At 44.9% G+C, this 13770-nt stretch overlaps 1 protein-coding gene across 1 annotated transcript in view; it reads right to left on the bottom strand.

The window, feature by feature from the left end:
* Nucleotides 1-685: 685 nt before the first annotated feature.
* The window catches only part of plcl2 (phospholipase C like 2), a 442931-nt gene continuing 429846 nt past the window's right edge, over nt 686-13770 (bottom strand). The window contains exon 7 of the mRNA XM_072508755.1: nt 686-5926. Within this exon, the coding sequence (XP_072364856.1) occupies nt 5690-5926 (237 nt within the window). The 3' untranslated portion in view covers nt 686-5689. The remainder of the gene's footprint in view (nt 5927-13770) is intronic.

A 13770-nucleotide genomic window follows, 5' to 3' on the forward strand; every position in this document is an offset into this window, starting at 1 on the left:
CACTCGCCACCACACTTAGAAACATTTTGGTTAAATCATGCCCTTCAAGCGTAAAATTTAAATTTGAGAGATCCAAGGGAGTGAGGGAGAGCCTGCTTCAATCCTAATGTTTGAAAATTCAAAATGCACATTCTAAACTGCAAAATATTACAAAATGATGATTAAAACTTGAGATTGATAAAATTAATTTGCTAGCTTTATCTTGTGAGGAGGCATACTCTGGTGAGCAAGATAAAGCAACTTCTAATTGAGCCAATCTTGGTGAAAACAGGAACAGTTCCACGGTTATTCACCTTGCATACTGCTGCATGACATTAGGTTAGCAGATCTTGGCAATTCATTTCATTCATCCACATATTGCTTGGTTCACTGCTGAATCTTCAACATGAGCTGATGCCTGGCAGGTTTTGTCAGTGGTAATTTGCCAATGCCCTCCACTCTTGGGGGCAGGGTGAGGAGGCAGGTCCTAAGTGTCAGCTGGAAAGGGAAATAAACCTTCACTGTTGCTGTTATTTTGAACCACACACTAGCCGCCTCACCGAGCTAACATGCCCCCTTTTATCATGTCAATAACCCAATGTAATAGTTGCTCAGTAATGAACCTTTGCCATTTGTATTAATTATGCATAATATACCTACTAGGATCAGTAAATAATACAATAATAATGGGAAAACAGCATTTTATTCTGACAAATATGATCTTTAATTTTTATATGAATGTTGTATTAAAGCAGAACAGTAGGTTTCAAATTTCTTTTAAGAATAAAAAATGAACACTTTTTTCACATTGTCACATTTTTAAGCAAAGTTGTGGCATTTGTTTTTACAATCCAGTGGGTCCCATAATAGTAAGTAAAGCGCTCGTGAAACATTTTTTGGTAAGAAATCAGAAACAATTATGTTGGTTACAAATTCAGTGCTACTGACACAGGTGAACAGATGGAAGTTGCTTGACTATATCAGTGTAGCAGAACAGAGGAATAAACAGAGGTATTCCCTCCAAAATTAGTCCTTTGAAAACTCCAGTAATATTTCTGCATGGTAGTAAAATAAAACTAGTTTATAATTCCTCAATTTTCCTTATTCAGAACTACTAGACACAATCATCACATTCGGCGGTTGGTTTTAACATTATCTAGAAGTCTAATGTTCAGGTATCTTATATACTATATGATGAAAGTATGCTTCAGATTTTTGGAACCTGCAAATAGTATTAAGTCGACAAAGGGTGGAGAAATTTAGAATTTTCAAGGATTTAACAATCTTAAAATCAGGCCTAAACCTTGGCTGAGTGCCTTAATTTATTTATCCTCATGCAGAATGATGTGTTTCAGAAGCTCCGTAATCGGAGTTATTTATATAGCAGCTTTCTTCCATCATTTTCAGGAACTTAAAATATGTCCCCATTATGTCCAGAAGTTAGTCAAGATAAGGTATTTGATTAAAATTGATCAATTTTTCCACTGCACTCTGAATTCCACTTGGCTCTATATAGATGCCTTTTACAACTCAAATGAGAACTTAGTAAAAGCACATTGTTAGGATCAGATGATCTTATTGCAGAATTGTGAACTGATGCTGCAGTTGCATCTTAATAGAGATTAAATGAGACTTAACAATTGTAATATACACCAATTTAGTACCTTTTCTAGGGTGATTCTGCCTGTTTTTGATTGAATTTCAAAGCAAGTCATGTTACAAAAATAAATCTATAGAAGTTTTGATGCTCCTCGTTTGTTTACAGTGAATAAAATCAGCTTCCTTAGGGTTATTTTACAAGTCATGTCTCTGAGTGACTGAATCATGGATCAATAAGTGCATAAAGTTTACATTAAGTCCTTTAAGAACCATACCTATTATTTCTCTGATGACACCAATCACTGTCACATTCAGCCAGAAATATGCATTGGGCCATAACATTTCTGCATGGCGTGTTCAAACACATGATAATGAGGCAAAGGAGATGAAATCCAAGTGTGGAGAGCCGGTCAAGTTAACCTTTTCCTCCTTTATAAAAGAGAGATTCTTGTGGTCCAGTTAACAAAATGCACCCATTTGAGGGAACCAGGTTTGATGGTGGCCTAAGGAAATGAATATCTAACCTCCTGAATTCAAAAGACCAATCTAATTAATTGGGCTGAGGTCCATTATTACACCTCCGACTTGAGTTTGTCAATGAAAGGTTTCACAGGCTGAAATAAATGTCAGCTGGTCTAAACATGTGCACACAGTTAATTTAGCTCAGAAATCCATAATAAATGTGAACATTAGTAAAAGAACATGCACTAGGAGACTCAACAAATCAAAGAAAGGAAGATATGTCAGAGATAGGGTGACAGCATCCAGAGATAGACCCACAATTCACTGACTTCCGGAATTTATGAAATGGGAAAGAATTAGACAATCTACTTTGTGTTTTCAACAATTTCAATGATTGGATTTTCACCCATTATATACCTAATGCAAAGAATAATCAGGTGTCATGTATAACAGGCGACTGTTCAACAATGTCAAGTTTACTGTCTAGAGGTGCAAGTTAAAATTTACCTTGTCATATATACAGGAAGGACAATGGAGCAGAGAAGGTTTACCCAACATCTAAAAATCCTAGAAGTATAAAGTGTCAAACTCAGTAGCAGGAAATATTTTGGGGCACTTTAGAGGATTGTGACAATGTTCATTTAAAGAAGCAATGGTCATGATGAGCTGTCACTAGATTTAAAAGCAACATGCACTTGTATTTCACAACGCCAACAGCATTTTTTCAGTGGGTAGTCACATTGATTGACAAGGATAGATTGGGTGATGTGATCTAATTGGATTTTATGAGGGCATTTCAGTAATGTTTCACATGGGGCTGTGAATAAGATTTAAGGCTCATGGGATTGAATTCAAATCAGCTAATTAGTTTGAAAGCTGGCTTTTCTGTCAATGGCATTTTAGGCTCTATTGCTCTTCACATTATTATGATTAAAGATATGAAGGCACAGAGGCCATTTATTATCCAATTTTAATTTTTGAAATGCACCTCAACATAAAATTATCACAAGATCTCAATTATCCCTTAGCAGAAGTGTACTACTGAAAAAATTGCAGTACAACTCTTGATTATTTTCTGAACATTTCTGGTCTATGTAAAACAGTTGTCAATAAGATAAATCAAATATTTGTTTAAAGGAAAAATAAGTTACTCTAACCTTTCGTGAATCACTAATAAAACCACATTTTGAATATCAGTAGACATTGCAGCAAGCTATTTGATTTAGGTCATACATATCAAACTGCAAGACGCAGGTCTATAAACAAAACCAATGTCCACCCACCCCAGATGATCTCTCATGCCCCAGGCCAAAGTGGCACTTCCATACAATTGACCCACTATGCAATGTGTAGAACCAATAAACCCTATAGTGACCCTAGTATATATAAAACACGTTTTTTAAAGTCATTCATTCATAATTTTCCCCAAATTAAAAGTGATTTAAAAAAAAACTACAGTGCAATAAAAGTGTCAATCATCCAGACCCTTTAACATTTCGATAGTTGAAACTGCAAGCAATTGAAGCCTCTGAATCCTATGTAAATTAACATTGATCCTACAACGTAGATCAGAGAGCCAGAGCTGTCAATCAAACAATATTTTCTCTGAGACTCAGGTGTTTCAACAGGCTAATTAATTTCAGGGCTCTCAGTTTTATTATGTATTCTTGTTCGAGAGCCAGTATGTTTCCATGTATATAACGGGTCAAAGGTCACGTAGGTGCCACAGCTTGGCATAGGGAGCTTGGGGTGTGTGGCGTGACATGTCTTGGCATGGGGCATGAGGGGCAATGGGCAGAAGGGTGGAGCAGCATAGCTTGGCATGAGTGATAAAACACCATGGGGGTGTAGGCAAAATCCCATCTTTGAGGGCACTTCTGACGAGGCGGGTGTCTACAAGGCGTTGGTATGGACAATCAACGGTATTGTGTATAATTATGTTTTCTATACCATCCCAAGGGTATGTAAGTATTAGACGCGAGCAGGAAAGGGAAACCAGATTAAAACCTAATATTTACTATTGCAGCTCAGATTTTCCTTTCTTTGTGTTTGATGTAAAGACCAAATAGCCAAAATGCTTTGGAGAAGTTTGGGCATTGTAATGGAGGCCCTTTTCCTTTATGCGCTGCATCCAGATAACCTTTTAAGTCATGTGTAAGAACAGGAAAATGTTCCCTCTCACAGCAAGAAGTGGTTAAGAGACTAGATTGGTTAGAACAGAAAGCCTACGCTAGATACTATAAAAGGATTTTTAAATGAATAGATCAATTGAACTCAATAATACATTTGAGATTACTGCAAACTCTAGAGCTTGGAACATGGTTTAAGATTGAGAGGGTGGGGGGGGAGGAGGTGGTACATGGACCATTTATATTTAACTGCTTGCCTGTAAATTTGTAAAACCAAATGCCCGGAACACCAGTGGAGTCAGAATACAAAAAAAGTTTACCGAAGAATTGCATCAGTATTTGAAACAGTGGCGATTCAAGCTGTTTGGATCAGTGAAGTGGACTGCACCTATTTCTGGGTCTGTGCTACTACTTTCTGTGTAGGTTACAATGGTGAGTTTTTCAAAAGATTTCCTTAAGCTTTTTTTTTTCATTTTCAGTGATGGAATAAGCAGAAATTATGTTTTGAACAAATTGTAATGTACTATACTTCGGAATCTGAGCAATTAAGTCTGCAGCAAAACCCTGTCTCTAAGCCGCTTTTGACGATTATGAACCAAACTAGTTTAATTGGTTCAGGCTCACCAACACTGACGATGCTGTTAACAATTTATTTATTTTACACTGTTTTTTCATATGATTTCATGAGCTAGAAGAGAAAGAGATCAAAGTTTCTCACTTCTATCCCAGCAAATCATGCACATTAAACAATGTATAAGATCATGGCTGCTGGTAGTACTGTGTATTAACAATTTCACTGGAATAGAAATCCTTTTTTGTGGGAATTAATAAGCCTAATATTCCTACTTGTACTTCACAAAATAGAAATTATATACAACAACCTAAAAAGCTGCTGCCTATTTGGTCACCAGACGGCGGTACAAGCACTTCAAATGTTTTTTGACATTAACAATTATTTCTGAAAGAACAAGTTTACAGCAAAACTTTTCCAGCTTTCCCTTGATTAATGGTCTTCATAAAGTGCGCTGAAGCTTCAGTGACCACAATCAATCATACTTTTCCATTTATGGCTCAACAAGCTTTAGAATGTTTCGGTAGCATCACTGCACACACCTCATTGTATTTATATATACTTTACATATTCTTCTGTATAATAACTATTTTTCAATCAAATTAAGACATGAATTTTAGGTTCTAGAGAAGTATTACATTTACAAAAAGAATGTAAAATGGCAGCATAAATTACTAGAAAAGCTACACTTCAACTGATTCTTTGTGATATCATATATACATAGTCGTTTGGCAGATGAACATTTAATGGCAAGTCCACTACTTCTTTGAAGCAGTAGTATACTTCCACCAGTAGTAGTATACTTTCACTTGGAGAAGTGTTACATTCATAGCTCCATTTGTCACATTATTCTGAGCCTTCAGAATTGTGCCTTAGGATTTACAAAGTACGAAAACCAACCAACTGAGAAGGCTTTGAAGTGCAATCCAAATGTTCTATGTGGTTGCATTCATTTGGCAGCTTTGATAGATTTTTGAGTGGTTGTACTCTGGTGAGATTCAGCAACTTCAGCTCCAACATCTAGATTTTCTTTTTCAGGTATGGCCTCAAGGCTTCGTCTTGCCTTGGACGGTTCTGTATTCCCGGTACCTGGCTTGTTCAGACCACAAGACACTGCAGCATAATTGATTTGCTTCAGGTTGTCCAATGCTTCAATTTTAGCATGCTTCAACAGATCAGCTTGTCCCTGTTGAGAGTGAATAATCAATTAATTTAAAGTAAACAAACTGCTTAAGTAGGTACAACATGAACAAAATGTAGATATAGGAGAGAAACCTGAAGGCATCACGCTTATTACCATGATTTTAGAGGAGTGATATACAATTGTGTACTCCCTTCCAGCCAGGAGCACCAGGGTTGGCAGATTGGAAGCAAGACAACAATATTGTAGGCCTGATTCTCCAACTGGTGTCCCATGTGTGGGCAGCTTCCCATTGGGAATGGCACACCATGGAACCACTCTTTAATATACACAGTGGATAACCTCCAATTGCATTGCTTAACATCAGGATATCAACTCAATCTAATTATCCAGAAGAATTGAGTTGTTTAGCATCAGTGTTGTTTCTGATTTACATCAATTATTTGGTTCTGAAAACAGTGCAAATTGGTCAAATTTGTACATAACACCAAACTAGCATGGGCAGTGGAGTTAAAGGAGTTCAAATATTAGGAAATAGGATAAACACACTACTTAAATGGGCCAGAAAGAGCAGATAGAGTTTAAGGCAGGTAAGTATAAAATACTGCACTCGAGAAGGGAAATGAGCAACATATAAACTGCATGAGAGGCACTGAAATAGCTCTGGATGAAGTTCAAAGAGACCGAGGAGTGTTAGTCTACTCAAGACACAGCATGTCCAACCAGAGTAGAGTGGTGATCAATAAAGCTAATAGCACATCAAACTAAATAGCAAAAACAGTTGAACATAAGTGAGAGGAAATTATGATTAGACAAATATCTTGAACTGTGCCCAGTTCTGGGCAGGAAGCAATGAAACCATTCAAACATTTGAGCCTGAACGGAGAAGATCTAATCCCTTGGATTGCAGGTCTAGTTTATGAGAAAAGACTAAAGAGACAAGGGGCGGGATTCTCTAACTGCCGGCTCGAACAGATAATCTGCGGGGGGTTCACGACAAAAACATCGGCGCTAACTCCTCACCGATTCCGATACAGGTGAAGGGCTAGCACTGGCGCCAACTGAAACTCCCACCCCCTGCGGCAAAAATGGCCGGAGAATGGCCGGGTCCCAGGCCGTGCATGAGCACGGCTGACAACCTGCAGTGGTCGTGCCGTACAAAATGACGGTAGCCGTGCGTGGATCCAATCTGCCATCCGCGATCCCACAGCCCATCCCCTGGCCACCTCCCAACAGTCCCCCCTGCCCTCGCAGAAGCCCCCTCCAGCCAGCGGAACGGATCCTGGCCGAGTGTGGCGGCGCTAGACACACGGGTTCACGATTTGTGGGATCACACGTCCCCCGTGCCGTCGGGAACTCAGCCCATTGGGGGCGGAACTGCGCGAATGGGCTGGCCGAGGAGGCGCCGACGGTATTGCGACTGCGCGCGTCACGATGCAGCCGGTTTGCAGTTGACGGAGAATCGCAAACTGCCGTCAAATCGGTGCCGGCCGCAATTCCACCGTCAGAACCGATTCTCCTCCCAATCGCCGATTACGATTTCGGCATCGGGCAACGAAGAGCCCCGCCCACGGGCTTTCAGCTTGGACAGATGTTTGAGCGATGATCTTACAGAACCTCATAGGATATAAATGACATGGAAAAAGTTAAAACAAAGGGCATGATCGAATGGCTTTGTTGCGCCTGACTTGGTGACGCAACAAGACCGTTAAATCTCGTGAGAGGCCACTTGCGAGACTTACGATGCTCAAAATGTCTTGCGGGATCTAACAAGATCTCACGAGACGCTGCGATCTGGATCTTGCCCTTTCTTGGCGAGATCCAGATTTGCATAGTTAAGTGGGCCATTAGGCTCATTTAAATATGTCTGTGCCCGATTCTCCCGAGTCCCAGGAACGAACACCCGCCCCTGGGAGACCTCCCCAGGATGCCGTTTGGTACTTGTCGACACAAATGTAGCTCAGGCATAACGGCACCTGGGGAGGTTTCCCAAGCCATCGGAGGACCCCCGGTGGTCAGGCTCTGGGCAGGGTGGTATCCTGGCACACCTGCATCACCAAGGCACTGTCAGTCTAGCACCCTGGCAGTGCCACATTGGCACCCTGGGCGTGCCACCCCGGTGCCTGGGTGGCACTGGCAGGCTGTCAGGGGCACTGCCGGGGTGCCAAACTGGCAGTGCCAAGGTGCCCATGATTGGTCCAAGGGGTGCCCTGCTCTTAAGAGGTGGAGTGGGGGGGGGGGGGGGGGCTCGAGGACCACATAAGAAGTTAGGGCAGCGGGGGGGTCCAGAGGCCACGGTGGGGATGCCGAGCGGGTTGAGAGGTGGGGGCAACATTTAAAAATGGCGCCCCGATCTCTTCCTGCATTGATGGGCCTAAGTGTGGCCTCAGTGGGGCATTCCTGACCGAGGCTGAAAAAAACTAGAGTCCTGTTTGGGGTGCGTAGAGTAGAACAGGTGCACAATAGTTAAAGCTAAATTTAAATTAATAATAATCTGTGAAAATCTCCTAGTCGCCACACTCTGGCACCTGTTCGGACACACTGAGGGAGAATTTACAATGTCCAATCCACCTAACAGCACGTCTTTCGGGACCTGTGGGAGGAAACCGGAGCACCCGGAGGAAACCCATGCAGACACGGGGAGAATGTGCAGACTCCGCTGAGACAGTGACCCAAGCCAGGAATCGAACCGGGGTCCCTGGCGCTGTGAAGCAAACAGTGCTAACAACTGTGCCGCCCACTGACAAGGTGTTCGTCCACACACTGGTTAATCGACAGGTGAAATGTGAATGCAAAAACTTTTGAGTCATTTAAGTAATAATTAGATGTAATAAAGATGTGGGATTAGAGGAGGAAGGTGTGTAAGGTAGTTCTGGATAAATTAATCAAGATGAGCCTCATCTGTAATTAGCTTGTGATTATCATTACGAACTGACCTAAATCAGTTAATTGACTAGTCAGAGAGTGTTGAATAAATTCATATAATCATACAATGGTTACAGCACAGGAGGAAGCCATTTGACCTGTAACATCTATGTCGGTTCTCTGTAGGAGCAACTTAATTAGACCCACTCACCCCCTTTTCCCCAATAGAATCTTGTGCTGTCAGGGTGGGCAGATTGGAGATATGATTGATTGTAAAACATTGATTTTACAACTGGTGTTACCATGAGTATTTAATTTGCACCTTCAATGCACTGTTGATTTATGTAGGGTCTTTATACTAGCTAGATTCAATTTTATTGTCTCTCAGTCCTGAGCTGTAAAGTATGATCAGAGTAAGGAATTTGTCAAAGTTTATCATTCCCAAATTTGGCCTGATTGTCGCAAAAATGTACAACCAATGAGATCCAAACGGAGTCTGTGTGCCAAACCGGAAAGATTTATTCTGAAACCTGTTCCTGAAAGTTCTATTTCATGTGCTGAATATTTTGACAAGCTGTGTGGGTTGCCACTGTGAAAGAATGCTTGCGGTGGGAGCAGAGGGGAGGTTGAGGGGGGGGACAGTATTGCTTGTTTGGGATTTCTACTCAGGTGAATATGTTTAGTCAAATGCACCACATAAATGGTGCAATCAACAATTGTGTGCATCCACTCTGTCACTCTGAAGTTTAGAAACAGAAACACTAACTAAACAAAGTAAGTTTGCGGTGAAGCAAAGAAATCACTGACCACTTAGAAGTAAAAGTCGATGGAAAAGTTAGAGAATGAAGCAAGTAGTAACTAAATATCAGTCTGGTCCAGTTAAATACTTTTGTCATAATATACGCCAGTATATCATGGTGCAGACACACACTGATGGACACACAGTGGGACCAATCAACACACACAACACCGCAGCCAATCACCAGTTAGAGCACACGCACTATAAAGATAGGGGGCATCAGAGTTCCCGCTCATTCGAGCTGCAGCTAGCTAGGAGGGCAGAGCTCACAGCCTGCAGCACAGACATTCACCATGTGCTGAGTGCATTGACTGGTTAAGACAAGGCAAAGGTTTTTAGTTAAAGCTAGTATCGTGTTAACCCACAGTGAGATAATGACTCAATAAAATAGTGTTGCGCTATTTCAAGTGTTGGTGACCTGTATGTGTTCCACGGATCCAGAGCACCCAACACAACATGATACCAGGAGTTGAGGAATATTAGCACTTCTTAGACCTACCTGCAAGTGATCTGCCTTCTGCCAGCATTCCGTCATCCTGCAACATGGACAACATCAGCCCGCCGCCGCCGCTCCACATCGCCGGCAACCCAGGGGCCAACTGCGCTTCCAGCTCTTCCTTGAGGCCACAGACAGGGAGGACGCCTCGGATACCAGGAAGATTGCTCTCCTCCTCTCCACGGCCGGAGACCATGCCATCCACATTTTCAATTCTCTCACCTTTGCGGACGATGAAGATAAAACAAAGTTCAAGACCGTCCTCCTCAAGTTTGACACGCACTGCAGCGTAGAGGTGAATGAAAGTTTCGCTACATGTTCCAACAGCGTTTGCAGGGTAAGGATGAACCTTTCCAATCCTTTCTCACTCACCTCCGCATCTTTGTGCAGTCTTGCAGCCACGGGCCCACCTCCAACTCCATGATACGCAACCAGATCGTTTTCGGCGTTCATTTCGGACACCCTACGACAGCAGCTCCTCAAAGTAAAGCAGCTCACTCTAGCGACCGCCATTGAGACCTGTGTCCTACACGAAAACGCCACGAGTTGGTATTCCCACATCCAAGCGGCTGAAACGGCGCGGCAAGGTCCACACGAGGCGGAACGGGTCCAAGCGATTGAGCAACTCCAGGGCCTCAGCCTGGATGAGGGCGGCCATTTTGTGCGCTTTTCGCGGACTCCCGCGCTTGTGCGCACCAAACGAGGGGACAGCGACGTTAAAGAACGCAATGCGCAGGCGCAGCGAACGTGCTGACGCTACAACGTGCGGCAACTGTGGCTCCGCCCATTTAAAACGGCAATGCCCTGCCAAATCTCGAAAATGCCGAAGATGTGGCAGACTTGGCCACTATGCTGCCTTCTGCCAAGCAGCTCAGCCTGCCAATTCATATCGCTTCAACCAGCCTCGCATGAATGTCCGGGCAATTCAACCCACGGTCACCGAGTCCGATGCGGACCTCCCACACAGCAGTGACACCGAGGACCCGAAGGCGCCTTTTCGAGTCGGTGTTGTGACAAAAAACAGGCTGCCCCGAAGCAAAGACACCAGCCACTGTCGGTATACAGCATCGATCCAAACGATGAGTGGTGTGCCATCCTGACGGTCAACCGGTCCCAAATACGATTCCGCCTGGACACTGGTGCCTCCGCCAATCTCATTGCGCGGTCAGACTTCCAAAGCCTTCGTGTCAAACCAGCCATCCTTCCATCAGCCTGCTAGCTATTGGATTACAATGGCAATGCCATTGATGCCAGCGGCTCGTGCCAACTTGAAGTGATGCACAGGTCACGCAAAGCCATCCTTCCTTTTGAAATCGTGGGCTCCTCGAAAGCCTCCCTGCTTGGCGTGCAGGCATGCAAGCTGTTGAACCTAGTTCAGAGAGTTCACTCTCTCCCTCCTGATGACACGTCTGCCTTTCAGGACACCGACTTCAGGGCGCAACTCGACGCCATCATCAACCAGCACCACGACATCTTCGAAGGCATGGGCACGCTCCCATATACCTACAAGATTTTATTGAAACAGAATGCCACACCTGTGGTGCACGCACCTCGCAGGGTCCCAGCACCCCTTAAGGACCGCCTCAAGCAGCAGCTGCAGGACCTCCAGGACCAAGGAGTGATTTCCAGAGTCACGGAACCAACCGACTGGGTCAGTTCCATGGTATGTGTGAAAAAGCCTTCCGGCGAATTGAGAATTTGCATTGATCCCAAGGATCCAAATCGCAATATCATGAGGGAGCATTATCCAATTCCCAAGCACGAAGAGATCACATGTGAGATGGCTCACGCCAAGCTCTTCACCAAATTCGACGCCTCAAAAGGATTCTGGCAAATCCAGCTCGACAAATCCAGCAGGAAACTGTGGACATTCAATACCCCCTTTGGCAGATATTGTTACAACAGGATGCCGTTTGGGATCATCTCTGCTTCAGAAGTGTTCCATAGGATCATGGAACAAATGATGGAAGGCATTGAAGGTGTTCACGTCTATGTCGATGACATAATCATTTGGTCCACCACCCCGCAGGAGCATGTCAGTCGCCTCCAGCGTGTGTTCAAATGCATACGTGAGCAGGGCCTACGCCTCAACAGGGCCAAATGCTCTTTTGGTCAGACAGAACTCAAGTTCCTCAGGGACCACATCTCCCAGTTGGGTGTGCGGCCGGATGCGGACAAGGTGGCTGCTATCACAGCCATGATAACGCCAGCGGACAAGAAGGCGATCCTCCGATTTCTGGGCATGATCAACTTTTTAGGGAAGTTCATCCCTAACCTCGCCTCTCATACCACGGCTCTCAGGAACCTGGTCAGGAAGACGACAGACTTCCAATGGCTCCCTGCCCACAAGCGCGAATGGAGAGAACTCAAAACCAAACTCACCACGGCCCCGGTCTTAGCTTTCTTTGATCCAGCAAAAGAGACCAAAATTTCGACCGATGCCAGCCAATCCGGCATTGGGGCAGTGCTCCTGCAACGCGATGAGGCCTCATCATGTGTCCCTGTTGCATGTGCGTCACGCGCCATGACCCCCACAGAACAGCGCTACGCGCAGATAGAAAACGAGTGCCTGGGCCTTCTGACCGGTGTGGTTAAGTTTCACGATTATGTGTACGGACTTCCGCAATTCACCGTCGAGTCCGACCATCGCCCGCTGGTCAATATAATACAGAAAGACTTGAACGACATGACGCCTCGCCTCCAGCGTATTCTTCTCAAGCTCCAGCGATACGACTTCCAGCTGGTATACACCCCAGGCAAAGACCTCATCATTGCTGATGCTCTCTCCAGGGCAGTCAACAGTCCGTGTGACCCAGCGGGATTCGTCTGCCAGGTTGACGCCCATGTGGCATTCGTGGCCTCCAAACTACATGCCACGGATGAACCCCTCGGCCAAATTCGCCGCAAGACGGCGGCTGACCCTTTGCTACAGCGTGTCATGCGCCACCGAACAGACGGGTGGCTCAAGGGCCAATGCCCTCAGTTCTATAACGTCAGAGATGATCTGGCGGTAGTAGACGGGGTTCTTCTGAAACTGGACCGCATCGTCATCCCGCATAGCATGCGCCAGCTCGTCCTGGAACAGCTACACGAGGGCCATCTTGGCATGGAAAAGTGCCGCCGACGGGCCCGAGAGGCAGTGTACTGGCCCGGCATTAATGACAACATAGCCAACACAGTGCTCAACTGCCCCACTTGTCAGCGCTTCCAGCCGGCCCAACCACGTGAGACCCTGCAGCCCCATGGGTTGGTCACGTCACCTTGGACCAAGGTGGGCATCGACCTGTTCCACGTGCTGGGTAGAGACTATGTCCTGATCGTGGACTACTTTTCAAATTACCCAGAGGTGATACGGTTGCACGATATCACATCGTCTGCAGTCATCCATGCCTGTAAGGACACCTTTGCTCGACACGGCATCCCACTCACGGTTATGTCGGACAATGGCCCCTGCTTCGCAAGCCAGGAATGGTCCAACTTTGCCAGGTGGTACAATTTTGCACATGTGACATCCAATCCCCTGTACCCCCAATCCAACGGCAAAGCGGAGAAGGGCGTCCACATAGTCAAACGGCTCCTCTGCAAGGCTGCCGATGCTGGGTCCGATATCTACCTCGCCTTGCTGGCCTATCGCTCCGCCCCACAGTCCACTGGCCTGTCGCCAGCCCAGTTGCTCATGGGTCGTACCCTGAGGACGACGGTGCTGTCCATTCATGTCCCAGACCTCAA

This window comes from Scyliorhinus torazame, chromosome 6 (genome assembly GCF_047496885.1).
Source record: "Scyliorhinus torazame isolate Kashiwa2021f chromosome 6, sScyTor2.1, whole genome shotgun sequence".
Taxonomy (NCBI): Eukaryota; Metazoa; Chordata; class Chondrichthyes; order Carcharhiniformes; family Scyliorhinidae; genus Scyliorhinus; species Scyliorhinus torazame.